This window comes from Tauraco erythrolophus, chromosome 14 (genome assembly GCF_009769465.1).
Source record: "Tauraco erythrolophus isolate bTauEry1 chromosome 14, bTauEry1.pri, whole genome shotgun sequence".
Lineage (NCBI taxonomy): Eukaryota > Metazoa > Chordata > Aves > Musophagiformes > Musophagidae > Tauraco > Tauraco erythrolophus.
In genome coordinates, this window is record NC_141478.1 from 3795164 (window position 1) to 3821674 (window position 26511).

Below are 26511 nucleotides of genomic sequence, written 5' to 3' on the forward strand. Positions count from 1 at the left end.
AATCAAAGGAGTCCAGCTCTCGGTACTGATGTCCCATTTTGTGGCCCCAAATGAAAGGACAATGTGCTTTAGAGACACTGACTTAAAACATTCCCTCAGAAACAGTGTCCAAAACCCACCCAAGCTGGGAGAGCCAGAATCTGGGCAATCTACACATGGCTCTCTCTCTTTTGGATACAAGGCTGATTGCTCAGGAAAACAGAACTGTCCTCTGGTACCAACTGGATATGAAACAAAGAGTTGTGACGGGTCTAAAAACCCATCAGTTGCGAGGTCTGGCTCACAGGTAATGGAAACTGTTCTTTGTGAAAGGGCAGACAATTTCAGCCCACTGCAGGGCTCAGACATCCCACTGGGGCTAAGGATCTTCGATTGTTTTTCACCTTTGCCTTGTGTCCCACTGGCTTGGGGAGTTCCCATTTTGTTGTACGTATGGTGGCATCGCTGTGCATCATCTGTGGGACTTTTCCTGTCTGTAGGATCTCAACCAGCGTCGACTTTCCCTGTCGCGGAGGACCGATGACGATCATCTTCATCAGCTTACACTTCTCCGCTTTGCGCAGCTGCGCTCGTAAGTACGCCAGCACCGTTTTGGGGCCTGGGGGGTGGGAATGAACAGGCTTTATCCGTGGTTACAAACGTACACACGTACAGCAGGACCGCACAAAACCTACTGCTGCAGACGCATCAGCTGAATTAATATTTTCCCTGCAGTTTCGCTGCGGGCTGAGACAACCCAGAGAATAAACAAAGAAACCTCTAATGGACAAACCTGAGACAGAGACCCCAGGAAAAGGTCACTGCTCCGAGACTCTACAATGGAGCACTGTAAGAAGAAACAAATGCTGTGGCTCGTATGCTTCAGAAGCTCAAAGGAAACATAAAATACTAATTTAGTATTGGAAAATACTCAGTTTTTCCTTCTACTTTTATGTTTCCAGTTAAAATTAGATTTAGGCTTCAACAGTGTGCTGGAGAAGGAATAATTCCTAATAACTTGGTTCCCACAGGGCTTTCTTATTAAAACACACAAAAAAGAAGATAGTATTGTAATAGATCCAAAAATCTAGCAGCTTACAATAAAGTCACTTCAATGTGACTGTGACTGCTGATCCTAAACATTTGAGTCTTTAGAAAACTGTCTAAATACCCTAAAACATACACATTCAGGAAGCAAGCCATGGAATTTATCCAGCATGCACACTGCAAATGAAACGTTGCATTTATAAGTCATCATTTTAAGACGTGATCTTTCTTAATTTGATCATACAGCCAGAGCTCAGCACTGATTATCAAACTTGCAAATATGCGTAGGAGGTTTTCCTACACAATTCCAGCTAACCACAACAAGGGCTTGGGCACACACTGGCTGTTCCCGTTCAGGACCACTAAAAGGAAGCGATTTTCAATATATGTTCAGTCAATTTAATAAATAACACACAGGATCAGCCTTACCCTCTTTTCTGATCTCTGCAGGAACGTTACTGATATTTAGTTCCTCGATATCCAGCTGCCAGAGATTAGCCAGCTGTCCAAGTTCTGGAGGAAGCTCTCGGATACCAGGGTTACTGTATAAAAACAAATAAATCTACCAACAACCAGGCTTTGTGTGTAAGTAGCTGCTCTCACAGACTCTCAGATTACACTATTCTCTCCTTGTAGAAATCTTCCATTAACATTTTAATAAGACTACTCAGCACTTTAATAGTAATTTCCATCCTAAAAGTGATGTATAACCTCAGTTTATCCTCTGGGGTAGACGAGTGTAATCATCTTTACTGGATAGTTGAGGAAATAAAGGCAAAAATTACGAGTATCAACTCTAACGCTATAGAAGCTGACAGCAAAAAGCCAGAATGAACCAGAGGCGCGTTGGATTCCCAGGCCTGTGTTCAAAGCATTAGATCATCCTCCCTAATTCAAAAGGCCAGCCTCCTCCTTATCTAAAGCAAATGATGGGCACAGTTCTAACAAGGGGCTATTTCCAGCTTTTTGACTTCAAAAGCACTGGACATCTGGGGTGGGGCGCCACAGAAGACTGACTGGTCACTAAAACAACATGGAAAGAATACTGCATAGCTTTTCCAGGACATGGACTTACTTTCCTAAATAAAGTTCTGTTAAACCTTTCAGAAGGCAAACGGACTGCGGGACAGAGTCCAGCTGATTGTCGTTCAGATAAAGGACTTCCAGAGAATCACTCAGAAATGCTGGAAACTCCAAAAAAGGACCTGGAACAAGACAGAAAACAAATTGCACCTTTAAAACATAACAGGCACCAAAGCTCTGGACCAAGAGTCTTCACCTTAACTTTGCAGGCAGGACATGAGGTCATGTTCCTTGGCAGGAACCACCACAAAGCAACAGCAGAAAAGCAAATGTCCTTCAACGGTGATCAAACATCAATGCTCACATCCCAATTTTTTAAAATCATGGTGATGCATGTGTTTGAAGGTGACAGTCTCCAGAACTTCTGGGGTGCTGAGGGAGGAACTCCAGGCCTGCCAAGATGACTATATGTCAGAGGACAAGTGGCATTATATTTCTTGCTGTTGAATAGCTGGTAATACCTTGTGAACTTCCCCGATTCCAGCCTAACAGCTGGCAGTGAAAGGGCATACCAAGGGCACAAGTGGTTCTCAACATGTTTTTCTACGTTGCCTGAGAAAAGCCAGAAGCTAGTTGGAATTTATGTTCAGGCTCCCTTGTTGCATCCTGGAGCAACTGATGGTCAACCAAAGTCAATAACAACAGAGAAGAAAACCCAAACTGCAGCTGACAGACTGCTAACCTACGTTGCCTTTAAAACATCGCCCACATTTGCCCCTCTGTTCTGTGGTAGACTGCAAGGTCTCAGGGTACTTCAGACTTCCTACATGACTGAAGAACAACTAGCGTATTTTGGGAGCAACCCAAACAATAATAGCAACAACTGCATGGCTGAGTTGCTGCTGCTGGAGAGGTTCAAACAAAGGGAAATTCAGCTGGTTCCAAAGAGCATCATTTTGCTCCACAAAGTACTCCCGGGATAGCGGCATGAAACGCTGCCATGAATTGTGTTGCTGTCTTAAAAGTGTCACATGTATCTACCAAGAAGCATCCTGAAGTCAAGGAAAACTAGGCCACACAGGGACAAGCAGATTCTGAGTCTCTGATTAGGAAAGTATAACCAGCACCATCTGCTGCCTCCATGGTCAATAAAAGCAACTCCCTGAGATGCGAGACACACCCTTCCTCAAGGATAGGACAGTTGCACTTCCACCAAGATCTTCCTCCCTTACAGAGAAGACTTGAGGAACTGTAACTAGACTGAAAAAGAAAAAAAAAAAAAGAAAATGGAAGAGGTTTTCTCAGGAGAAAATTACTCAGTTCTAAAATTAACAGCATTTCAGGCCTGAGCTATGATCAGAAAAGGAGTAAGATAGAGTCCCACTGTCTGCAGGGGCGTTTTCCATACGTGACAGGACTGCCTGGTGTGGGCAGGGTGTCACAGCCCACCTTTGAGTTTTCAAATTAAAAAATCATCTTTGGGATTATTTTAGGAGAACAGCAGGCTTATTCATGGATTCAGTTCACTTCCTTTCTGGCTCATCGCTGGACTTACACTTTTCATTGTTCCTCTCCAGTATGCACCTAGGCACAGACGGACTTATTCCCTCTTGGACACGTAGGAGCAAATACTTCAAATAGTAGCAATACTCTCAATTCACCAAAGAGTCCCAGGCAGAAAGAAGTGTACTATGTTGGAAGCAAGCTCGAGGTGTTTATGAATTGTAATTATTTATTCATGAGTTATTTATGATTTCTCTGGCTTGAGCTCAAGGTTTCTTGTAAAGAACTGTAGAAAAATTAAAATGAATCCCATCTTGAAAATGTATTTTTGGATGAGTAAACGCCACCAACACCACATGTGCGTGCAAGAAGTTATTCTGAGATTTATCAATCACCTATAGTGAGTGTTCATAAATTATTCTCTTTAAATAATCTAGACTTGAGTAAATAGCTTTGTTGGTAAAATCATATGAAAACCTGACCCCCACCTCGCTAGGAGACTTCTGTGAGCAGCTGATATACTCCAGCTTCTCTTTTTTCTTGATGTTCTTTAAATTCTTGGCCACATCCTCTAGTCTCACCAAGCTATACTTGGCAGAGGAACAGAGAGAAAAGGATGAGCTGGCTTTGCTCTGCCCCTGTGGCTAGTCGACCGTGACACCAGCCAGGTGGGCTACTCTGCACCCTCCCACAACCTGAGGCAACCTCATGCAGCTCGAAGTTGCACCAGGGTATTATGTGCCAAGGCCTTTCAAACGGTACTAATGCAGAGTCCACCCTCTCCTCCTCTCTGCCGAGGAGTTCCCAGCATGTAGACATTTCCGTTAGGGCAGCAATTCCCTTTTATAGCTGGTTTTAGCTGCCTTTGCGCTCCGCTCCTGCCCTTCTCTCCCCATTGGGAAATGCTGCTGTAGCACTTCGCAGGGAAGCTCTGAGGATATGTCAGACTCCACGGATTTCCAAGACTCAGACTCTTTTTTCCAATTCTTCCGTGTTCAGGATTTCACTGATGTCACAGCACTTCTATTTCCATTTCCTACTTGCCAAACAATGCAGACAAATCCTTTCTCCTCCTTCGAGGGCAGATACGGGACTTGCTGCACAGCAGCCCCTACTTCCACAGACACAAAAATGAGGTAGGATTAGCCTTGCCTAGAGGTCCAGGTAGAGCCTCTGCCCAGCAGATGAGCACACCAGAGGTTAGGACCTCCAGTCCTAATCTATATCTATGGCTGTGCTTGGTACATTTACCGATTTTACCTATTCATATCGACCTGAGATCACGGACAATTTTCAGGGGAACTGAGGAAAGTGTTTGCTGCAGCAGGGCCTCTCCCTGCCACAAGCAGCTGAGGGCTGCTCAGATGTGTGTCACGAAGATGCCAGCCCTATCCCACTCTGCGATTTGCAAAGAATGCTTTAGAGCAAGCCATTCTTCAGGCAGTCGAGAATGAGAAAGCTCTCCAAGTGCTTTAAAATAAAACAAACAAAAAGAAATGCAGATGAATCCCACAGAGAGCAGGAAGCAGTGCAAATATCTTCAGATATTCCTTTGTTCTCTCTGGGATTTCACGTGTGCTAACCCAGAACATCTCTTCTGCTCTGCCCCAAACTGCGGGTGCAAATCACAGACAGGGGAAAACATGTAATTTACAAATTCAGCAAGAGAAACAACCCTAAGAGTAATAAGACTAATTATGGGTTAATTTCCCTTCAACATACCAGTTGGTGCTCTGGCTAAAAAAAAACCTTCATGAAAAGAATAAAAGCTCAGTGAAAGAAACAGGTTTCACTCATTCTTCATCGTTCTGTTTTGATGGTAGCAACCAGCTGCCCCATTTCTTTAGAAACATTTTATCTAAACATATTTCCTCTTAATTTAAAGGCTGTTGCAGATGACTTTACACTGATTTCTCTCCAGCCAGACTCCACAGACTCCTGCTGCTTCACAGCTCACCTGGCACTCTCAGTACTTCCTTCCCCACATTCGCACTGCCATGCACCTTACCTGCCTCGGGGCCACAGCGCACCCTGCTCTTCGTGGTGAAAAAGGGGATCCGCTTTGTTTTAAATCCCTCATCACTCCTGCGGGTAAAACAAGAAGGTGACATGTGGAGAAGAGAGCTTGGAGATGGCAGCTGAGAACTGTGCTGGAGCTGTGTGCCCAGGACACTACATGGGGCAGAGTTTGGCCCCATTCAAGGCTGTAGGATTCACAGCACAGCTCTTATAGGTTCCTGTCGGCTTTTAAGCCATGAGATTGAAACCTGCTGTGCAATCCCAGAGCTAGACTCCACCAACACTTGACCAGGCCCAATGGTTTTCTTCTGGCAAATTAACAGAGCTCTGCAAGGCAGCACTTTTGGCTCCCAGGGCGACAGCTCTTGACCCCCAACTTTATGGGCGTCAAGGTTAAGTAGACTGTCAAACAGCAAACAGAACAAGCTTCATGAGAAGTGCTGGAGAACCGACCTGCTGCCGTTCCTTGCTCTCACCAGAGAGTCTCTGACAAGATGACGCAACAACAGGACTCTGGAAATGCACTGAGACATTAAAAAGACCAGTAACGTGTCTTGAGCCCCTGGCACGACAACTCATAAGGACTCCAGAAAACTTGCTGGACAGCCACCCAAATAAGAAGACAGAAGTATGACCCAATTCAATGCAGTTCTAGAGAAGATAAGAGACCTTTAACTCTCCCTGTTAAACATTCCTATTGTAATTTCTAAATAGAAGAACATCACTCTTTTATTGCATGACCTTATTAACGTTAGTCTTCTCTATGAACTTGCAGCTGGTTACACTTTTATTTAAAAAACAAAGATTTTTCATTTTTTCCAAAACAATACTCCCACGCTAACTACAAACTGCAGTCCAGCCAGATGGTTTATGGTTAAGATATGCTCCCCACAAACTAGTATTTGTAGCGATGAACCACACACTGGGTTGAAGAAATTCCTATACGCTCTGAAATTAAACCGCCATTATTAGTAATCTAGTCACTTAATAAATGATACACTGTGCTAGATGCCCAAAGAATCAGTAAAGGATAATTCATCACTGTCACAGACACACAATATACTCAGAGACACGGTATGTGGATATCAATGCCTTCTATGCAGGTAATTAATTCACTGCTGACATCCTTTGTATTACACAAGGGATCGGGTTTGCTATTATTTCTTCAGCTTTTGTTTTCTCAGACAAAATTTGAAAGAAACACTTACTTCCCAAGTTGGTTTTTTGAAAGATCCAGTGATTTAAGTTGTTTGCAATTCCACTTATCTTGTGAAGGCAATGTAACTAACTGATTTCCCAGCAGCTTCAGGGACACCAAAGCCTAAAAGAGGAATAGCCTAGAGTTAGAAGACAGAGTCCATCAAACACACAGAAAGAACTTTTTTAGCATGGCTAGTAAATAACAGAAACATGAAGAAAGTACATCTTATTCATCAGAACATGCTGTCCGTGCTGCCTAGCATGCAAACATTTCCTTCTTGTCTCCAGCAAGTATATTTTCTGCACGAAGCAACACCACTATTAGTTCTGGGAGATTATTAGTCTACTTGCTGACAGATTCAATTGGAAACAACCCATTTAAGAGGACATTTTACTTTTAGTGAGGAAACCTTGCCAAATGGAAAAGAACAGTATGATTTACCTACACAGTTTGCCACATACGGATGAGAAGCCTTCTATATGTGTGCAAACTAGTGCTGGAGTGGGCTTACATCTGCTATATATGCATAAGATCAGTGTGCAAAACGTGAACTATTTCACATAAGAACATTTTTAATTGCTTTGTTATTATATGTCTATTAAAATGCAAAGGATTTATATTAACTTTGCTAGATTTATAGAAGTTACCTAGCTACCTTTTTTCCCCTCCACCAGAGGCAGAAATTTTAAAAACAAGGAGCGAAGCTGATTTGTACGGTTAACACCATACAGATAGGACTCAGATGCAAACACCATGAATCAGATTAAACACAAGCTCTCCTTTAAATTTAACTGAAATAAAAAAGAAAAAAAAAAAAGCAGTTCCCATTCAGATTTGTGAAGTTTATGCTCATCCATCTGCCCTTAAAGGCTCAAATGGTCATTTTCATTTGGCTGAAAATCCAATTTTGCACTGAAAAACAGTCTTCTATGTAGAGTTTCCAACCAGGTTTATTCTGCAAGTCCCTCCCGTGAAAGCTGAGATAAGCAGAACGTCAGCTGAATTATCTCACGCCACAGGTACAGCACTACTAATGAATTATTCCCCATGGAAATCATGTTTTACCAGCAGAGACTTCCGCTTCAGGCGTGTGAAATGTTTTATGTGCTTCACATAATATAAAAGGTTTACGCCCCTTTTCATCAAGCAGGATTAACAATGTCTCACGAAGCCAGACTGTTGGCCTTCCTCTTCCTTTTCTCAGATTGGAAAAATATGAGGTATCCATGTGACATAAGCGGTGGACAACCAGCAGTTGCTGGAACGGCAACTACCACGCAAAACGCTCCCTCTAGTGATAAGAGAGGGGCTGCACTGGGCCTTGGTGGGACTCGGGGAAGGTGAAGTAGACACAAAACTGCGGATACGCAGAGTGAACCACGAGAGGAAAGGGCTGGAAAACCGTGCAAACTATAAAAGCCTCCCCACTCGAGTCTTGACAGCCAATGGTTTTACCATCGTTCGTCTTCCACTGGCTCGAACCTCCCGTTGGAAGGAAGACCCAGTCCCCCCTCAGCGCCTGGTGTCGGGCTCTCTCCAAGTTATCAGCATGGGGGCTGCTCAACGACAATGCTTCAAACTTCTCCCCCGAAATATCGCTGAGCAGGGGGCGGGAGGAAAGGGAGGCTGTGCATTCCAGAATTAGCACAAACTTTGTTCTGTGTGGTCTAGCTGGGGTGCTTCATTTTCAGTCAACTGTATCCACGTTACATGTCCCCCCACAAACGCTGACAAAGGCCACTCTCCAGGAGAGCTGAAAGCCTGGTGAGATTATATGCAATGCTTATGTGCCTGCTTCGTAGGGGGAAAATTAATGACTTTCAACTGGCTGTGGCTCTTCACGACTGTAACTCTGGAGATCACTAGTCCTTGTTTTGCAATTGCCTCTTCTCTCTCATCTCCAACTTCTCCATTTTTGCTGCCTTTCAGGAAGAGAACGGGTGCCTCCAGAAGTGAGACAATGGCAGTAGCAGACAACTTCCTTCAAACCTACTGCTGCAGCATGGAAAAAGGGTTCTGGTGTGTTAGATTATACCAGAGGGAAGAAATTGCAGCACCCAGATTAGGCTGCCTCAGTCAGCTTGTGACGTGGAAAAGCTGACCATTCTTACCTGAATACTTCCACCCAGAGAGGGTCAGGTCTCCTCAAGAGAAGCAAACTAGTCTAGAGTACTAAGACTTGGCCTGTAGCACGTACAGTTGGTTCCTTTATAAGGCAACAAACAGGAACGCTGAGAAGGTTTCTGCTTCCCTTAGCATTTCTATTTATTCATTAGATTTTTTTAATTAGAAATTATTTTTTTTAATTAGAATTTATTATTTATTTATTAGAATTTCACATTTCTAGTATATACATCCATATTAGTGGCTGTGAGCTGGTCCTAGCCTTAAGACCCTTCCACAAACCAAGCAAAGGCCAGTGATAAACTACATGTCCCACCAGCCTAGGTCAGACAGGCTTTCAAGTCACAGTGCCTCCCTTGCTTTCAGCTTTTCCCAGGGAGAAGACAGTTCACTGCTGCTCAGCACATTATGTGCAGGAACATGTTAACTGCCTATTTCTCCTCCTTCCACATTTACTTCTGGAGAGGGCTGGAGCGTGAGTGCAGCACTATTCACTGACACAAACCCTACAACCAAGGAGTAGCCCAAGCCAGGGCTGATCTAGGCATTGGCTTTCACCTTCTAGTTGCCCACCACGCTCTAGCCCTTGAAGGACTGAAATACTTGCTAATTATTTCTTTTATGAACGTAAGGGTGAAGAGATATGCATAAGAACCGGCATTATTTAAGGCAGCCAAAGCTCACTAACTTTGAAGACAGACCACCAGCAGAGATTGCACTGAGGTCTTCTCTGGTGCCCTGTATGGTGCCTTCACATCCCTCTGCAGACTCTGAGCAGCGGCACCCGAAGAACTGTGCCCTTGAAGCACCATCTAGTGTTTAATGTCTGTCATGGTAACTCCCACCCACTGGGCTTATTTTTAATGCATCCAGAAAAACAAGTTTTGGAGACAATAGTCCATAGGATTCATTCTATTTCAGGAGAAACGTCAATTGAAAACAACTGGTTTCAAAAAAGCAAAGCCAAATCTGCAGCAAGGATTAAAAAAAAAATCAGGGAGCAAACGACCCTCAGCACTCTTCTTCCAGGCAGAAGCAAGAGGTGCCTTTGCAGTGGACTCCTGAGGTCCAAATTGGACACGGATATGAACCATCACCTTAGCATCCTTCCCACAGAGGCCAGCAGTGAAAATCACGAAACTTCTGCACAAAGATCTTCCTCTGTTTCTAGCTCCGTGACCCTGAGTTTAACAAACTGGAAGGGAAGCTTGAAGCAAAACCCCAAGTTCTGCTTCATTTCATGTCGAAACCATGTGAAGCCACAAATTCTGAAGAATTTTGAAGTAAAACTATGGATCTGTGATGTAAGAATTATTTAATCTACACAAGCTTAAAGACAACAGATGCCAACCAGCATTGCTCAGGGCTTTCAAACATGCTATTTTCAGCGTGGAAAGACTAATCCTTAATTACACAACACTGGTGTGCCAGATTAAGAAAAAACACAACTATTTGTGAGCACAGTTGAGTTCATCTATATTTCAATGGCTGGAGTTTGCAGCTACAATGCAGTGGTTGTCTTCCAAACTGAAGTCCCAAAATTTGAAAACCACCAACACCCAAAGAGTTCTCAGAACTGTGTCAAAAGCTAGATACCATATCACACTGGGCGAGGGCCTGAATGTAGGCATTCAGGGGGTCATGGGCACTCAGAGGCTCTGTGCAACTGCTGTGCTCGTCAACTCAAACCAGCAGGTAGGAACCCTAGCCAGGCAGCCACTGCTACGACTTCAAGATCTGAGTAGGTATTAAGAGAAGTACGGTGAAGTAGGAAGAAATGACACTTACTTCAAGTTGGAAGAGTCCCAGTGGAACTTCTTTTAGTGAGTTCTCAGAAAAATCCACTTCTCTGAGGTGATTTTTCCAGAAAATAGTCAATGCGTCAGGTAGGAATTCCAAGCAGTTTCTAGATGCTTTACAACATTTCTGGAAAACATAAAAGAAAAATACCCACAGAGTAGTAGTCATCTCCTTAAATAATGAGGTAGATCAGCTGTCACATGTTTATGGCACTAATAAATTCACTCTAGGTGATGTCTTTAGATATCTTGATCTAGATAAATTACTGTGCACGCAGGCACACAGGATTTGGTGAGGAGATGCACTCAATTGACGGGCAAATTCTTAGGCGGTCAAAAGTATTTCAAAAGTTATTTTGAAAATTATGGCCATTTGCTTTTTGACCATAAACAAACACTTCACCAAAGTACACTGTTCTCTTGCTATCCCTGTAATAATAAGGAATAAAGTCAGTGCCAGGTGGATATAGATGCCCTAGCTAGCCATGGATTTGGGCAAAGTTAACTTTGAATGAAGGCTGGGTGTTCTGTAAAATGATTCTAACAATACTTCTGCTGATATAGAATCATAGAATCATAGAATCGTTAGGGTTGGAAGGGACCTTCAAAGGTCATCTAGTCCAACCCCCCTGCAAGGAACAGGGATATCTCCAACTAGATCAGGTTGCTCAGGGCCTCATCCAACCGGGCCTTGAATGTCTCCAGGGATGGAGCATCCACCACCTCTCTGGGCAACCTGTTCCAGTGTTCTACAACTCTCATGGTAAAAAATTTTTTCCTAATATCCAACCTGAATCTACCTCCCTCTATTTTAAAACCATTACCCCTTGTCCTATCACAACTGGCCCTCCTGAACAGCCTCTCCCCATCTTTCTTGTAGGCCCCCTTGAGGTACTGGAAGACTGCTATAAGGTCACCCCGGAGCCTCCTCTTCTCCAGGCTGAACAGCCCCAACTCTTTCAGCCTGTCCTCATAGGAAAGGTGCTCCAGCCCTCTTATCATCTTCGTGGCCCTCCTCTGGACCCAGATGAACTATAGTTATATGAACTATAAAGAAAACAAATGCATCCATATAAGACGTGTTTCTAGAAGTTTTCCACCAATGCCATCAACATGGTGAGAACAGGGTAGAACTTCAAAAAGACTTGATCTGAGACCCATAAACCGAGTCAGGCAGGGCCACTCCTACAGAAACAGAACAGCCTTTTAGCCTAAGATGTCTGACAGCTTGTTTAAGCATCACAGTATATTTTTTGCATTGTTTCAACAGCTTTTTCAGCCTCTGACTCTGTCAGAGCAGTTTGACTTACCAAGGGGCAGGCCCAGGGATCTGGAAACACTTTCAGCTGATTTCTGGAAACATTCAGTATGTTTAGGGACTTGAAGCAGTATAGAAAAACCGTTGGAAGTTCCACCAACCTGTTGTCAGAGATGTCAAACTCCTGCAGCTTCCTTAAACCAATCCAATTAGTTGCTAGAAAACATAAAACATTGCGGACTTGGTGGAAGCAAGACAGCAGTCTGATCCAGCAAGATACTGCACACTTGTTAGAGAAGAGCCAAAGGATTTCATGACTGCTAAAAAACAACCAGACCTTTTCACGTACTTTCGACACAGGATTGAGAGATGCTAAGCATCTCTAGCTAATACTGTCCTTAAGTCATTATTACAACAGTTTGGGACTCTCCCTTAGGAATCAGGCCTTGAAATAGAAGCATAACACTGGACCATACGTACTGTTTTCCTCATCAAATAACTTCTCCATATAGTTTTTGGAAGCGATGAGTTTTTTAAGGTTTTTAAGATGTAGGAATCCAGAAGGGAGAGTAGAGAGCCTGTTGCTGGATACGTCGACCTCGAGTAACCTGTGAGTACAGAAGATACTCAGTCAGGCATCAATAAAATGCTAGCAAAGACTCCTGTTGCCATAGACATCTATTTTGCCAGGACAGCTTTAGATCTGAATGAAAGCCGCTGGAACTCGTCCTACGAGGCAAAGCAAAAAATCTTATTTAGAAAATTAACCCTTCCAGGGAGCAGACAGCAGTGGTCTGGATAGGCAACAGATCAGATAATTGATACAAGCCAGCAAATGTCAACCTGAGTTGGCTCAGGGCTTACACTTAGAGGAATGGGGCTCACCAGAACTGGAGAAAATCAGAAGCAACGTGAGACAATATAGGAATAAAAGTCCATACAATTGTCCTGACAACTGACTTAGAAACACTGAGAATGCAAAACAGTAAATCTTAAGTTAAACCTTGCAGCTGACAGAAAATACACCAAGAAGCTGCTGCACACGCTCTTCACTTACGCAGTTTCACACAAGCACAACTGACTCATCTGCGCCTGCTCTCCGCAGGCACCCAGCACACACCTTGTACATATAATTTCATCCGATGACTTTACGCTGGGTAACTCTGTCAGCTGATTGTCAGCCAGGCTGAGCTTCCTGAGGTTTATCAGGCCCCATGGGATCACTGATGGAAGGGAGACCAGGCAGTTGGAAGAGAGATCAAGCTCAGTTATCTGACAGGAGATATCAATCAGCCAGTCGAGATCCACCCAGGGAAGTTTGAGGTTTGACCAGTTCACACACAAAGCCTGCATATATCAAAGAAAGGAGAGAAAACCACGTTAGTAAAATCCCAATTGCTCTCAGCTTGTGTTACACCACTGAGAATCTGGCAGATCAGAGCACAGACCATAAACATTTTGCTTGCTCTTCTAGGAATTAAACTGACTCAGAGATTAAATCATGCCTGAGTATCAGCAGCCCCCACCATATAACTGCTCCATGATCTCACTCCAAAGACCATCAGCAAGTGCAAGCAGGGGATCTGGACTTCTTTGCCAGTCCATACCCCAGCTCCAGCGTGCCCTTCAAAGGGTGAGCTGTCCTTGCCTGAAACCAGCACTTTCATCCCAGAGCTGGACAGACTCTCAGGGTTTGCTCATCCAGCAACGTGCAGTGAGTTTCCACGGGGCTGGCCTCCCTGCCCCGCAAGACACGTTCACACCCTACACTAGCAGCACAATATGGACAGATTATGGAAACCCATCCCAAATCCAGACTCTGCAGCCCAAACCCTACTCTGCCTCTTAGACGTGGCCTGCATCGCTGCTCAGATCTCCAATGAACTCTGAACATCAACAGAGGCCAGGCAGGTCCAGAGGAAACCCTGTGGAGCAGTCCGCCTCTGAAATGCTCGTGGATTGTTGCGTGTGCATCTGCAGAGAGGGCAGTGACAGATCTGCTGAGTGTAGTAACGACTTCTTATGAGGAAACCTGTTGCTGGAATAATTAATATATGTCCAGGCACTGCTCTTCCATCTTAAACTTGCCAACAACAAGCAGCCAAATTGTTTTTGGGAAGCTTTAGGTTTTGCAAAGGAACACATGGGAAAGGCAAACGTCGTCTTCTAAAGCATTTCTAAACACTAGAAATTTGCCCAGTATCATTTAGGAAGATATTTTAGTAACTGAAAGACATGATTTTGGCAGTTGCCTCCTTTCTAGATAACGTTCTGCTGCTTTTGACAGTAAGACAAGGAAGTAGTTTTATACTCTTTTGGAAAAAAAACCCAGAAGTTGTTGTGAAAGGCCTAACTACTTATTTCAGGCTCCAGCTTAGACAGAGGAAAACATGAACACATAAAGGTCATCGATGCAAGTAAACAACCTAAGGCTTCACTTTCAAGATCACTTCATTGTGTTCCACTGAGATCTATGTTTCACAATACACATTTTTAAAATTTAAGTCTCAAAACGTCTTCATAAGCTCAGCATTTTTGTCATAACTCATCCCAAAGACAGCCTCAACGAAGTGATCGTTAGTTCTCCACCAGGAGGCAGCAAGGACCCGATAGCAAATTTCATTTACTTTCCAATTCCCAGTATCTAGCAGTCCAGATTTTTAACCCCAGATTTACAATTAAAATGAATAAATTTTGGGAAGGGAGAGAAAGAAAAGGGAAACAAAGATGCATCTCTTGGGAGTATTGGCTGATGAAGACCTCAATGTGTCCTGGCAATATGCACTCACAGCCCGGAAAACCGACCATATCCTGGGCTGCATCCAAAGCAGCGTGGCCAGCAGGTCGAGGGAGGTGATTCTGCCCCTCTGCTCTCGTGAGACCTCCCCTGCAGTGCTGCATTCAGCTCTGGGGCCCCCAACACAAGAAGGACATGGAGCTGCTGCAGTGGGTCCAGAGGAGGCCACGAAGATGATCTGGGGGCTGGAGCACCTCTGCTGTGGAGACAGGCTGAGAGAGTTGGGGCTGTTCAGCCTGGAGAAGAGAAGGCTCCGGTGAGACCTTCTAGCAGCCTCCCAGTATCTAAAGGGGCCACAAGAAAGCTGGAGAGGGGCTTTTTGCAAGGGTGTCTAGTGATAGGACAAGTAGTAATGGATGTGAACTGAAAGATGGGAGATTTAGATCAGAAATATGGAATAAATTCTTCCCTCTGAGGGTGGTGAGGCACTGGAACAGGTTGCCCAGAGATGTTGTGGATGCCCCATCCCTGGAAGTGTTCAAGGCCAGGTTGGATGAGGCTCTGAGCAACCTCGTCTAGCGGAAGGTGTCCCGGCGCACGGCAGGGGGGTTGGAACTAGATGATTTTTAAGGTCCCTTCCCACCCAAACCATTCTATGATTCTATGATTCAAACGCTTATTTGAGACTCGGAACTTCAAGTAATGAAGATGACACAGTTCAAATGTCTAGGAGAATGGAATAAAGGGTAAGCACAAACAGTTGCATTTTTTAGAAACTGACAGTAGCTATACTTAATGTAGATATAGTGCTTTTCAAGTGTTCACTAGTGAAGTCTCAGGACAGCCCTGCAAATATGAATGGAAATACTATGCAAGTTGTACCACTGGGAAAACCAAGGCAGAGAGCACAAGCTGTTTGTCTAAAGCTACATTCACCATCACGTAACAAGGCACCCAGATAAAACACAGCAAGCCACTGGCAACAACAAACCAAACTACGATGAGCATCCACTGCTACTGCAAAACATACAGCACCTAATGGCAGTTACACTGCAAAGCTTTCACACTGGCACTAAACATATTGTGCTTTACTGCTAGATTTTCCAAGCCTGTATATTTGACAGATTCCTGTTTACAAACTCTTATTTTAAATTCTATCTGTAGTTCTCTGTAATTTTCTCTTCACCTGTAACAGCCCAAGACGGAGTCTGCTTACATCACTGAACAGCAATCAGTTGTGATTTATGGTAATAAAGAGCATAAACACACAGGTCAGACGCCCTTTTCCACCCCTAGCTACCCCACACCTCAGGAGAGATGTGGGGATGTGGTACTGATGCTAAGGGATGGGAAGATCTTCCCAGCATGAGGAAACCTCACTGGGGAGGAGCACAATCGTGCTGAGATACTTGACTAGTTTTTCCTGGTTCCTTGAAATGACCCAAAAGCTCCTAACAGGAGGCAGATCCCTAAATGCAGATAATGCAGGAAACCAGCTCTACACTAGAAACAAAACCCTCAAGTAGTACTGATATCTGTCTGGCTACTTACATGCACATTCAGGGCACTGCTCTGTCCTATAATATTGTTACTCTTTATTTTAAAGAGAGGCTTTTCAGCTGGTTTAGCTTCCAGCTGAGGTCACCAAAACCCAATTTACAACGGTACCGAAGCAAGAGAAGGGAGCAGTGCTTGGCTGGGGCGAGGAGGAGGGCAGCATCACTATAGTTTCATGCTAGATCAGCTAAATTTGTCCCTGATAGAAATATGGCTTAATCAGCAGCGAAATTCTCTTACTGATGTTGGTTATACCATATTGTGGTTTATAGTGATGCCAGCAAAAGCTTTTTTATGCCAGGACAATTAAATATACACTGTGACTTCTGCTCATACAGACAAAAACCACATCACCCTCCTAGCTAACAGTGCTGGATAAAACCACATGCTCTGCATTAGCAAAATCACGTACCACAAAACCCCTGGTTTGGGAAAGAGTTAAGAAAAGGTCTGATCCACGACTATATGAGCTTCACGTAGATTTTCAATAGGAATGGCCTCTTCAGGCCCGAAGAGAAAGGTGGAACAAAGATTGAGCTGCTGAAAGTGTAATACAAGCACAGTTTGCCTAGATACATGAGAAACGTTTTAACAGGGAATTAGCCATTTTAAGGACTAACCTTGGCTGGCAATGCATACTCCGTCCTGATCCTTTCCTTCCAGGAATGCCAAAATGTTTCCAAAAGCTATGCTGAGACCCAGCCAAAATGGGGGGAGAGGGGTTAAACCAGAATGGATATGGGAAAATCCAAGCTTTTAGCCAGCAGTTCCAGACAACATGTCTATGGTCTTAAAAATTAACTGCTAGTAAGGAAGGGGCTTCTCACTTATCCAAATCGTTGTCAAGACACAGGGTATGGAACTCTTAACACAGCACTGAGGGTTACAGAAAGGTGGATTCGTCTCAGCCTGTCCATCAGACCCATCAATGATCTCCTGCAACCATCACACAGACCTTGCTCAGAGGGAGACTAAATCTCAAAAATGAAGCCATGGAAAACAGTCATGCTCTTTCCTCAGCTTCCCTTTACAGCTTCCCATCTGCCAACCAGAGGGAATAGCAACACTTTTCATGGAGGTCTCAGGCACTGGCTGAAGCAGCTTTTTACTGACCCCACGCTGCTGGAGCAAGCTGGTAGATCAATCTCGGATGAAGATCTGGCTGTGAGGCTAAAGCTACTTTTCACCCTACAACAAGGAAAACAGTGATATTACATTCAAAGGTGGCCTCAGCACTGATATCACAAGCTGTTAATTAGTATCCCATGTATATTATAATCACCAAAGCACTGCATTGTGCAGGACACATAACAAAGATGCCATCCAGAGGAGATTTACTCTGGAAGTTAAGGACAACTTTCAACAGTACACCGAGATGGAAGTGGTGGCACCCTGGCACCTTCTTTGGCAATGGTATCACCACCACGGCTGTGGATGCACAGGATCCACATCATGGCTCAAAAAGAAAACAGGGAAGGAAAATTTTCCTGGCTTGTTTTAGAACATCTTTTAGCAAGTGATCTAAAGCGAGATGCTCTGTAGCACCTTTCCAAAGTATCCACGACCAGAGTATCCAACCCTTTGAAGTATTCACATATTTTACTTAAACAAACAGAAGCAAGAAAATTGAGAATTACAGCCAAAACCCTGGGCAAACGTTCCATCAAAAGGCTATCCACAGGTCCTTCAGTCACATAGAGGATGCATATAACCATACAGGGCTTTGAAAATCTGGCAGTGATGGGAACAAAGGCCTGGAGAGCTGGCTTGCTCGTTTGGTTTCCTCCTTACAGGAGAAAGCAGGTTCTTGTGGTTGACATCCTGAATTCAGACTCCAGAGCCCCAGATTTCTTGTGTGACACCAGTCACTGTCTCAGGCTACCCAAACTCTGTTTGCCAGCCCATATAATGGGACACTAACATCTTCTCTTCTCCCAGGGGAATCGGGAGCAAAAACACACTACAGATTCCAACTACCTCTTTTGTCTTCCTGCTTAACTGAAGTGCACCCAACAAGGCTGCAACAAAAAAAAAAAAAACAGAAAAAAGAACTGATGGTGCTTATCACCTCTCTCAGTTCCTGCTCTGTTTCAAGATGATGCCCTTTACAGTGGGCCCAGGCTCTTATTTCGGTACAAAAAAGTACTTGTCCTTGAGTACACCGAACAACGTAGTAACAATAAGACCTACAGCCTGCTTTTAGCGGGTGCAAGCAGGACCATGCGTCTCTGCAGCTTCTCCTTTCAAACTGATACTCATCTCTATTTTGCATTTGGATTGCTGTGTATCATTTACCTCAAAAATGCCGAGCCATGGCCTCAGGGTATTTAATGTGATAGAAAGATACCTGCAGAATTCAGATAGCGACTTCTAAAACCACAGACCAGATCGCGAAATCTAAAACCTGCTATGAATGCTGCAGGGTAGGTGTCTCCATCTGCTAGGCAGCTTTTTGAATCTCCTTGCGCTCAGTCCTCCTCCTCATCCAGAGCCCAGGACTGACAGTGTCTCTTCTGCCTGACTGCTGCAAACTGGGAGGATCAACCAAGGTCCTTCTTCTGACTTAGGAACAATGGCCCCAATTCACTTTGGTGCTAGAAACCTCGGTGGAGTTACCTTAGGGATTTACTTGGCTCTGCACTCTGTGGTGAAAACGTAATTAAGTGAAAGAAAGCCTGACGGCAATACCTCGAAGAGAGGGGATTTCCTCCCCAGCTCATACTTAATCATCTCCACTACCTTCCCAGCAAAGCCTGTTTCTTTGATGCCAAAGGTCCGTGATGCTGAACTCGCAGACCTCAGTGATCAGCTCAACCCTTTTCCATTCGGCACCAGCTGGTGAGCTCTGTGCTCAAACCAGAGAGGGACCGTGCTCAGAAGCTGACAGTTCCTGGGCAAAGCCTGACTCTGGGTGGCTTACTGCTCTTCCAAAGGATGAGGAAAACCTCTGCAGACTCCCTTCTCCTGCTGAGGAAAGGATTTCTTAATATGAATCCTGAAAACTAAACGGCAATCTTCTACTGCAGTGAAGTCAGGGGATGCACTGAGCAAGGCAAGGGACTGGAAATTGCGCAGAAGCAAGAAGCTCCACTGCTCTTGGGCAAACAATGAACTATAAATACAAAAAAGTATTTACTTAGATTCGAGACCTTTTGGTAAGGTGACTTAACAAAAGCTGTTGTGCATTCCTCCTAACTGACAAGACATGCCCTAACACAGCCTCGCTCTTGCTGTCGACAGGATATTCTGAGGACGGTGATCTAATTCCTCCATCAATAACACCGCTGGGGATCTTGAGTGGAACTGCTGCAGATGGCAGTGTAACTGAGATTAGCCAGGCAGTGGATAAAGAAATCAGAGGAAGATCACACACACACACATACATTTGTATGCTTGTGTATAAAATTCTTGGCAAAACATTTCCTAGGGAAAATGCAGCAGTTAAAGCTCTTTTCTGGCCTGTAATTGAAAAAAAAATGTATCTTACATTGCACACACTGGGAAGCTACATGCATCTCCATGCTGACTACACCTATGGAAGTCTGGAATCTGTGTCCAGCCACTTTACTGCAGCGTTGGTTTTTTTTTGGCATTTGTTACCTGTTCCTGTAAAAACGGAGCAGTTCCTCTCTTTAGCAAGACAGTGGTTTGCTGCGGGGATAAATTTATGCCAGGAAAAAAAGAAAAAGGAGAAACAGATAACAGAAAAATGAGATGTAACTCCTCTTGTCTCAAAGGGCAGCACTACGATGCGACGGCTGCCTGGAAGGTGTGGCAGCTAAACCAAGCTCTCCAACCACATCTTCTGCATAGCTGGAAGCACTCGCTACTGTGAAATCAACTGGAGGTCAACTGTGCAGTGTTTTCACTCAGAGACAGCCCAGATGGGACAAATCTTTTTGAAGTTCTGGGCTCATTCTGAAATGATCAGTGCTCAGTCTGCCCTGTCCAAGAGGAGAGGCTTTTTGATGTCCAGTTGGTTGCCATACACACCGCAGTCTCCACGCAATCCTTTTCTGCTTCCTCCCAGTGCAAAATGCATCACAGCACTTACACAAGAAGACTTACGTTCGTGAACCTCACGAGATGTGAGGAAAGCACTGAGGCAGCTTGTTTGCAGCTGCCCTGAAGTCGTGTTTTAAAAAATTATCAGGGTGTGTGACTGTTACTTCCCAGAGACCTGAGCTCTGCAGACAAACTAGGACAAATCTTCCCAAATTTGGCCCAGTCTGCCAAAAAGAATTCAAAAAGAAAGCATTAAATAAGCAAGCATATTAAAAATAAACAGCTACTAGAAGAATCAAGGTCAAGTTTCTGGGTCTGATTTTTGTGGGGTTTTTTTCATTTTCTTTTTTCTTAAACCAGGCTCTTCTGGCAATTAGCTGACGTTCTAAAACTGCTCTCTTCTTCGCTCAGGGTGTGACAACAGCAAAGCTGAGTCATTTTTACAGCAGCTAAGTTAAATATTGCCAGCAAGTTCACATGGAAAACAGAACTCTTTCCTGTGATTCAAACATTTATTCTGAAGTTTATTCAAGTTGAATTATCCAGTTAGCTGGATTTTTTTTTTCCTTTTAAAAGGCATATAGTTTTATCAACTCTTATCCAGAAACATCTAGGGTTTAGCTTCCTTTTGCTTACTTGTCAACAAAACTAAGAATCCCCTAGGGAGGGCTCTAAATATGCTGATTGAGCCTAATGAAGCTAAGCTCACATACATGGACTGTAGTCTCCAACATTCCCAGTATCGTCAGGAATCCAGCGAGACATGGTTTTGGCAGGAAAACACAGAATGGATAAGTCCATAACACTATGAAAACCTCTCTGCTTATTTTTACTTAACACTGAAGCAGAATCAACCCCCCAAAATGTTACAGGCTGAGCAAAGAGATACTCAACTGGCAACAGGGCTCACACAGACAGACCCTTGATCAAAAACTTTCCCCCACAATTTTTCACTGCACAATTTTCGTGACCTGATGACGACTGTAACTCTCGAAAGCTCAGGGCTCTGATGCTTGTAGTCAACATTGGTTAATCTACACACTGCGGGGAAAAATCAAAAAATGCCTGATAACTAAATTGCTGGGTAACAGTGGAATTAACACAAAATACTATGTGCTTCCCTATAAAGTGGTAACAGCGAGCTGTGAGGCATTTTTCAGTTGTGAATAAAGGAGACTTGGATAACAGAGATTAACAGAATGAAGAATATAGGCTAGCTATGCAGAGATATGAGATAATAATGAAATGTATTAATACCCTGCACGAAAACAATGCCACCCATCTGTAGATCTCAAAAGCATCAGCATCATGTATTAAGTCTTCCAATAGCTGTGACACGTGAGGAGTTTAAGTCTCTGTGTTTTACAGTGGAAGAAATAGAGACGCAAATACCAAAATTGTCCAAAGGCTGTCAGTGGCTAAGTAGTGAACAGCGTTCCTGTCAACCTAAAAAGGCTTCAGTTGGTTTTTGCTGGCCTCTGTGTCCCATCAAAAACCGTTTTGGTGAGACAAGTGCAGCTCAACTAATATGACCTGATCACACACGACACTTTCCACGCTGCTCCAGGAAGCCAGATCTGTCCTGAGCAAGTGACAGTGAAGGCCACCAGCCATCATCTACGAATGAGCATTTGAAGTAGGGAAGATACTTCGAGCAGATGTGAACTTGCTCTACTCATGCTCCATGTTAACAAAAAGCCACATGAGCCTACTCATACGTGCTGTATCTGAGCTAACAGACGCAGGGGAAGAGAAAGGTTTACACCCTCAGCTCTGTGCCATGCTAACGTGCCTGGACAGCACAGAGCCTGTGGCACTACCTTCGGTCAGAACACAGAACAGAAACCGAAATGAAGTGATTATCCTGGGGTCACAGAGGAAGCCTGTGGTAGTGCTTACTTCTCTGGAAGAGTCTGAACACAAAGTCAATGTTACCTTTCCACAGCATATGCCTGGTTCACACGCTGGTGTTAAAATGGCCAAGCGGAAGCTGCCGCACACGGTGTCTTGCACAACGATGGCATTTAAAGGACTAACATTTTACACCTTGCAATTGAGCACCGGTGTAAAACGTTAGCCACTTCCACAGCTTGTTCTCCAAATGGGTAGCAAACCACAAGGCTCTTAGTTGAGAAGAAGAATTACCAGTCACACGGCAGGCAAAGACAAATATCAATTATTAACATGATGCTCCTTTAAAAGAATGTCTCTTCAGACAACTAAATGGCTACTTACTGTTTTTGCTGGAGCACTACCTGGTAGCGAGCTCGTCTCAATGAAATACTTCCTCAGAAGGTGTTTGCTGGATTCAGGACTGTCCATCAGGATGTAGGAACAAAAGAAAGCTCCATTCCGTAATAAAAACACGGCTACATCTTCATTCCCTTTAGATAAAAAACAGATTGTCTGTTCCCTTCTTCTCACGTAAATGAACCAACAAGGAGCTGAACAGAAATCCTGGGAAACAACCACTTCTGAAAAAACCCATGGGGGTGTGCAAAAAGGGAACTGAACTGTATAAAGACTGTTTCCTCCAATGACAGGATTTAGTTTAGTCAAACTGAGACAGAAAAGACACTGTGCAAAAGCACTGGCCCAGGCTCTTACTTTTTTCTCTTTTTCTTCCCCTGTCTTATTAAACTATACACACACCTGTGCTTTGAAGTGTAAATTATTCAGCCTAAATCAAGCATGTGCGCCAGAGTGCCCATAACAATAATGCTTTTACTTGCAAAGTTTTTACATTTGAAGGGTCTTTTTCCCAGGAGTTTAAAGAGGAAAGTTCAGCCTCTCAATATTTACAATAATCTTAGCAAAGCCCTGACTTAAATTTGGCTAAGTCAAAAGATTCAGAGCCAATTTTATTTCAACTTATCCCACTGGAAATGCAGAACAATTCCAGGCGAGCCAGTTCACAGTGATACCTTCCTAGGTAGGAACAACTCAGCCCATTCTTGAAAAGACACTGCAGAAAAGGGGCAAAGCTTTGAAGCATGGAAATACATACCTGCCTTTATAGCAGCGTACAGGGGCAACCGTATCAGAACTGGAAACTCGTTCTTCCTGACTGCACAGCTCTCTGGGTCAGCACTGTACGCACGAATCAGGAGTTTTACTATTTCCAAATGTCCCTGCTGGCAGGCTATGGCCAGCATCCAGTTCAGGAGTTGTTGGCAAGTACTGGGACCTACTGAAAAGACATGCGTTTGACTTACTTGATGTCACCAGGTCGTGATGTGCAAGAGTCATCCACAAATACTGACTACGCAAAGGGTATAGGGTGAAGCCCCCAAAGACAAAGGAGCAGACTGCACTGCAAGAGTGTGTTACAGAAGAGCCCTAAGCTGGTCAGGCACAAACTTTTCAGCTTTGCTTAACTGTTCTTTCATTACCTACCCAGCTAATGAACCTTTTTGACTGTCCCTGATCTAGTCATCCATAAGCTGGCAACAGGGGAAGGTTTCGAGGATGCCTGCTAGGCTGCCAGCAGAAAAACCAAACATCTAATCCCAAGCAGAGGTGGCAAGGGATGACCAGGACTGTCTTTGCATCCAGAGGCAACAGGCCTGATCCAACAGACATTAGGTCCAAACATCCAAGACAGGCCACTTCTTCCAAGCTCATGAGAGAGGATACAAAGAATGGAGGAAAACAGCTGACTTCTCATGCTACTGTATGAATAAAACAAAAAAAATTCTTTCAGACAACACAAAATAATTCTCTTAGTTTGTTTTCACTGCAAGCTAAAGTCTCCCACAAAAAAATTCATTTCCCCTTGAAATGTTTCATTTTGGGTGAATTCTTTACTATCAATTCATAGTAAAGTTAGACAAACGTCATTTGAGGCTAAAATCTAAAATACCATGTTCCGATTTCTGCACGAATTTGCTGTTTTATTCATCCCCAGACTGCTTTTTTTTTCTGAATTAATGTTTTGCCTGTAGAACACTTCTTTCCTTTAGGTGTGCATAATTCTGTGCAAGTAAATAAATGCCCATGACAAGATTATTTCTGCTAACAGTAAGCAGTCCTCAAAAATCTTCCCTGATTCACAGTATCACCTCCATTTACTTTACAAATTCACATCCCCTTTGAAATGCTTACAGAGATGTCCACAAGCCCAAGTTTTTTCAGTTTCTCCACGTGGAAATTACGTTGCTCTTTGCACTCCTAACAACTTGACTAGATCACTCACCCTCATGCTGCAGAAACCAGGCTCCTCTTCAGCTCTAAGCCACAAGACGTTCACGCTGAGCCAGAGAGAATCACTGCAGTGCATTAGCCAAATTGCAAATTCATGCAATTTATTCCTAAGCCCTGTGATTGGTTTCTACGTAACTTCCCAGGGAAATAAATGGAAAGTTCTGCATAAAAACCTGTGGAAGCTGCAGTTTGTACAGAGCACCTCCTCTGATCCCTGAAGCAAGGGTTTAAGGGAATTTGGTCAGTTCTAAACTGAGCTAGGATTCCAGAAACTATTTAAATCACTTTTCATTACTGAGAGTATTATTACATTAATATAATTTAATTTTTGCTACTAGGTTACAAAACCAGCACTGTCAGCCTCCTTGCTGGCTGAAGGAAATATTGCGTTTAATTGCATTCCCCAAACGGGAATTTTTTTTTTGCTTATTAGTGCTCTAACAGTTTAAGAACACTAAATAAACAAGTTTCCCAACAGGTTATTCCCGTTCTCACTGAGGACATTGGCAAGTCTATAGCTCCAGTGAGGAGCCAGAGCTATATTCAAGTCAAATATTGCAGTGGCTTAGTTTAGCTGTTGCTCTTACTGCAGTGTCTGATGTAAAGACCTGTGCAGGACCACCGGACCCTGAATCCATAGAGGGTCTCTGGGTGAGAAGGAGCTGCCATGCCCCTGGCACACTAAGAGAGAAACAGGGAACCCAAACAACAGTTCCTGGTCCTGATTCAGAGTAAGGCTCTTCCCTCTGTCCCCACAGCTGCCTTCTTGTGTCTGTGTCTAAAAACATCTCTGTTCTGCTATAAAATACTTTTTAAAGTAAAATGTAACTAAATTCTGAATAAGGAATTCCCCTGAAAGTCAAAACAAAATGCCAACAAGAGAGCACAGAGCACGCTGCCAGCTGTGCACCCAAACTATTACTCGCCAGACAGTCATGCTGCAGTCTCACTCCCAGCACCGCTGTGTCTGCTGGATCAGCAGGGTGGGAGGATGCTGTTTCCTGAAAATCCCCTAATTTCTCTGTGGGGTCTGGGACGTTACCCAGCTGTGAGGGCTGATGGGAATGAACTGTCTAAATGGCATCTTCCTCCACATTCCAATTTGCAAACATGGAATATTTTTATGCATGTGTTTTTCCCCCCATGGGGGAAGTTTTCTTCAAACACAGCAGAGATTAGATCCCTCCACGCACTTTCCCATGACTATGTCCCTCCCCTTTCAAAGGATGTGGAAAAAAAAAAAAAAAAGTCTGCTTGAAGCTATAGCACAGAGCTTCCGAAAAGCTTGAGGAAAGGTAGAGGCAACCCAACAGGCTTACCATGCAAGGAATCCAGCAGCTCTTTCACAATGTCCTTATGGCCAAAATATGCAGCCACCACGGCCGCGTTGTCATCATTAGGTTCTGTTGGTAACACCACCAGTGCTTCCTTCAGTAAATACCTCACCGCCTGCAGATCTCCATACGCTGCTGCAATACCTAAAAGCTGGCACTGGTAAAGAAAACACAGCAAAACAGACTCTGTAAAGGGAGAGGGCAGAGAAAGAGAGCATTTCTAGAGCTTCGTATTTATTTGTGCCCGTGCAAATGCACACCCACTGTCACTGTGGTTAACTGAGAATGTCATAAACACTAGCAGCCATTATAATCATTGCTGTTGATACAATAATTTGTTGGGGTTTGCTTTACAGTTTTTTTGTATGGTTTTATCACAAAAGTGCCTAGGGCACAGGATGGTGAGTGTAAATTCATTTTTCGTGGCCCAACAGAAAAAGCATTTGCACAGCTCTGCTGTGAGGTGTCGTATTTCCTATTTTGGAGATGGTCAATATGCCTGGACTTAGCATGCAGGTAATCTCCCAAAACACCAAGATAAGCTCTGTGCAAAGAGCAGGCTCCAAATGAAGGCTCTGAAGGTAGAGCAGTGCAGCAGCTGGTGCAAAGCATGTAGTTCCAAACACAAGCAGCAAAATCTTCCTGGGGGCCATTAACCATCTTTGCACTGACTGGGGAATACATTTTTTTTGCTAAGTCTATAAACTGCTTCCTTTTGATGG

At 43.9% G+C, this 26511-nt stretch overlaps 1 protein-coding gene across 2 annotated transcripts in view; it reads right to left on the reverse strand.

The window, feature by feature from the left end:
- LRRK1 (leucine rich repeat kinase 1) overlaps positions 1-26511 on the reverse strand; it is an 80286-nt gene that overhangs the window by 34738 nt on the left and 19037 nt on the right. The window contains exons 3-14 of one of the 2 annotated variants that reach the window (XM_009983240.2): positions 25775-25946; positions 23260-23439; positions 22488-22636; positions 13074-13300; positions 12434-12561; positions 12006-12169; positions 10685-10822; positions 6780-6892; positions 5561-5637; positions 2102-2231; positions 1456-1568; positions 384-598 (exon numbers count right to left, since the gene is read on the reverse strand). In XM_009983240.2, coding sequence (XP_009981542.2) covers positions 384-598; positions 1456-1568; positions 2102-2231; positions 5561-5637; positions 6780-6892; positions 10685-10822; positions 12006-12169; positions 12434-12561; positions 13074-13300; positions 22488-22636; positions 23260-23439; positions 25775-25946 — 1806 coding nt within the window. Of the gene's footprint in view, positions 1-383; positions 599-1455; positions 1569-2101; positions 2232-5560; positions 5638-6779; positions 6893-10684; positions 10823-12005; positions 12170-12433; positions 12562-13073; positions 13301-22487; positions 22637-23259; positions 23443-25774; positions 25947-26511 lie in introns of both variants that reach the window. The other variant, XM_086620249.1, reaches the window with a different exon arrangement.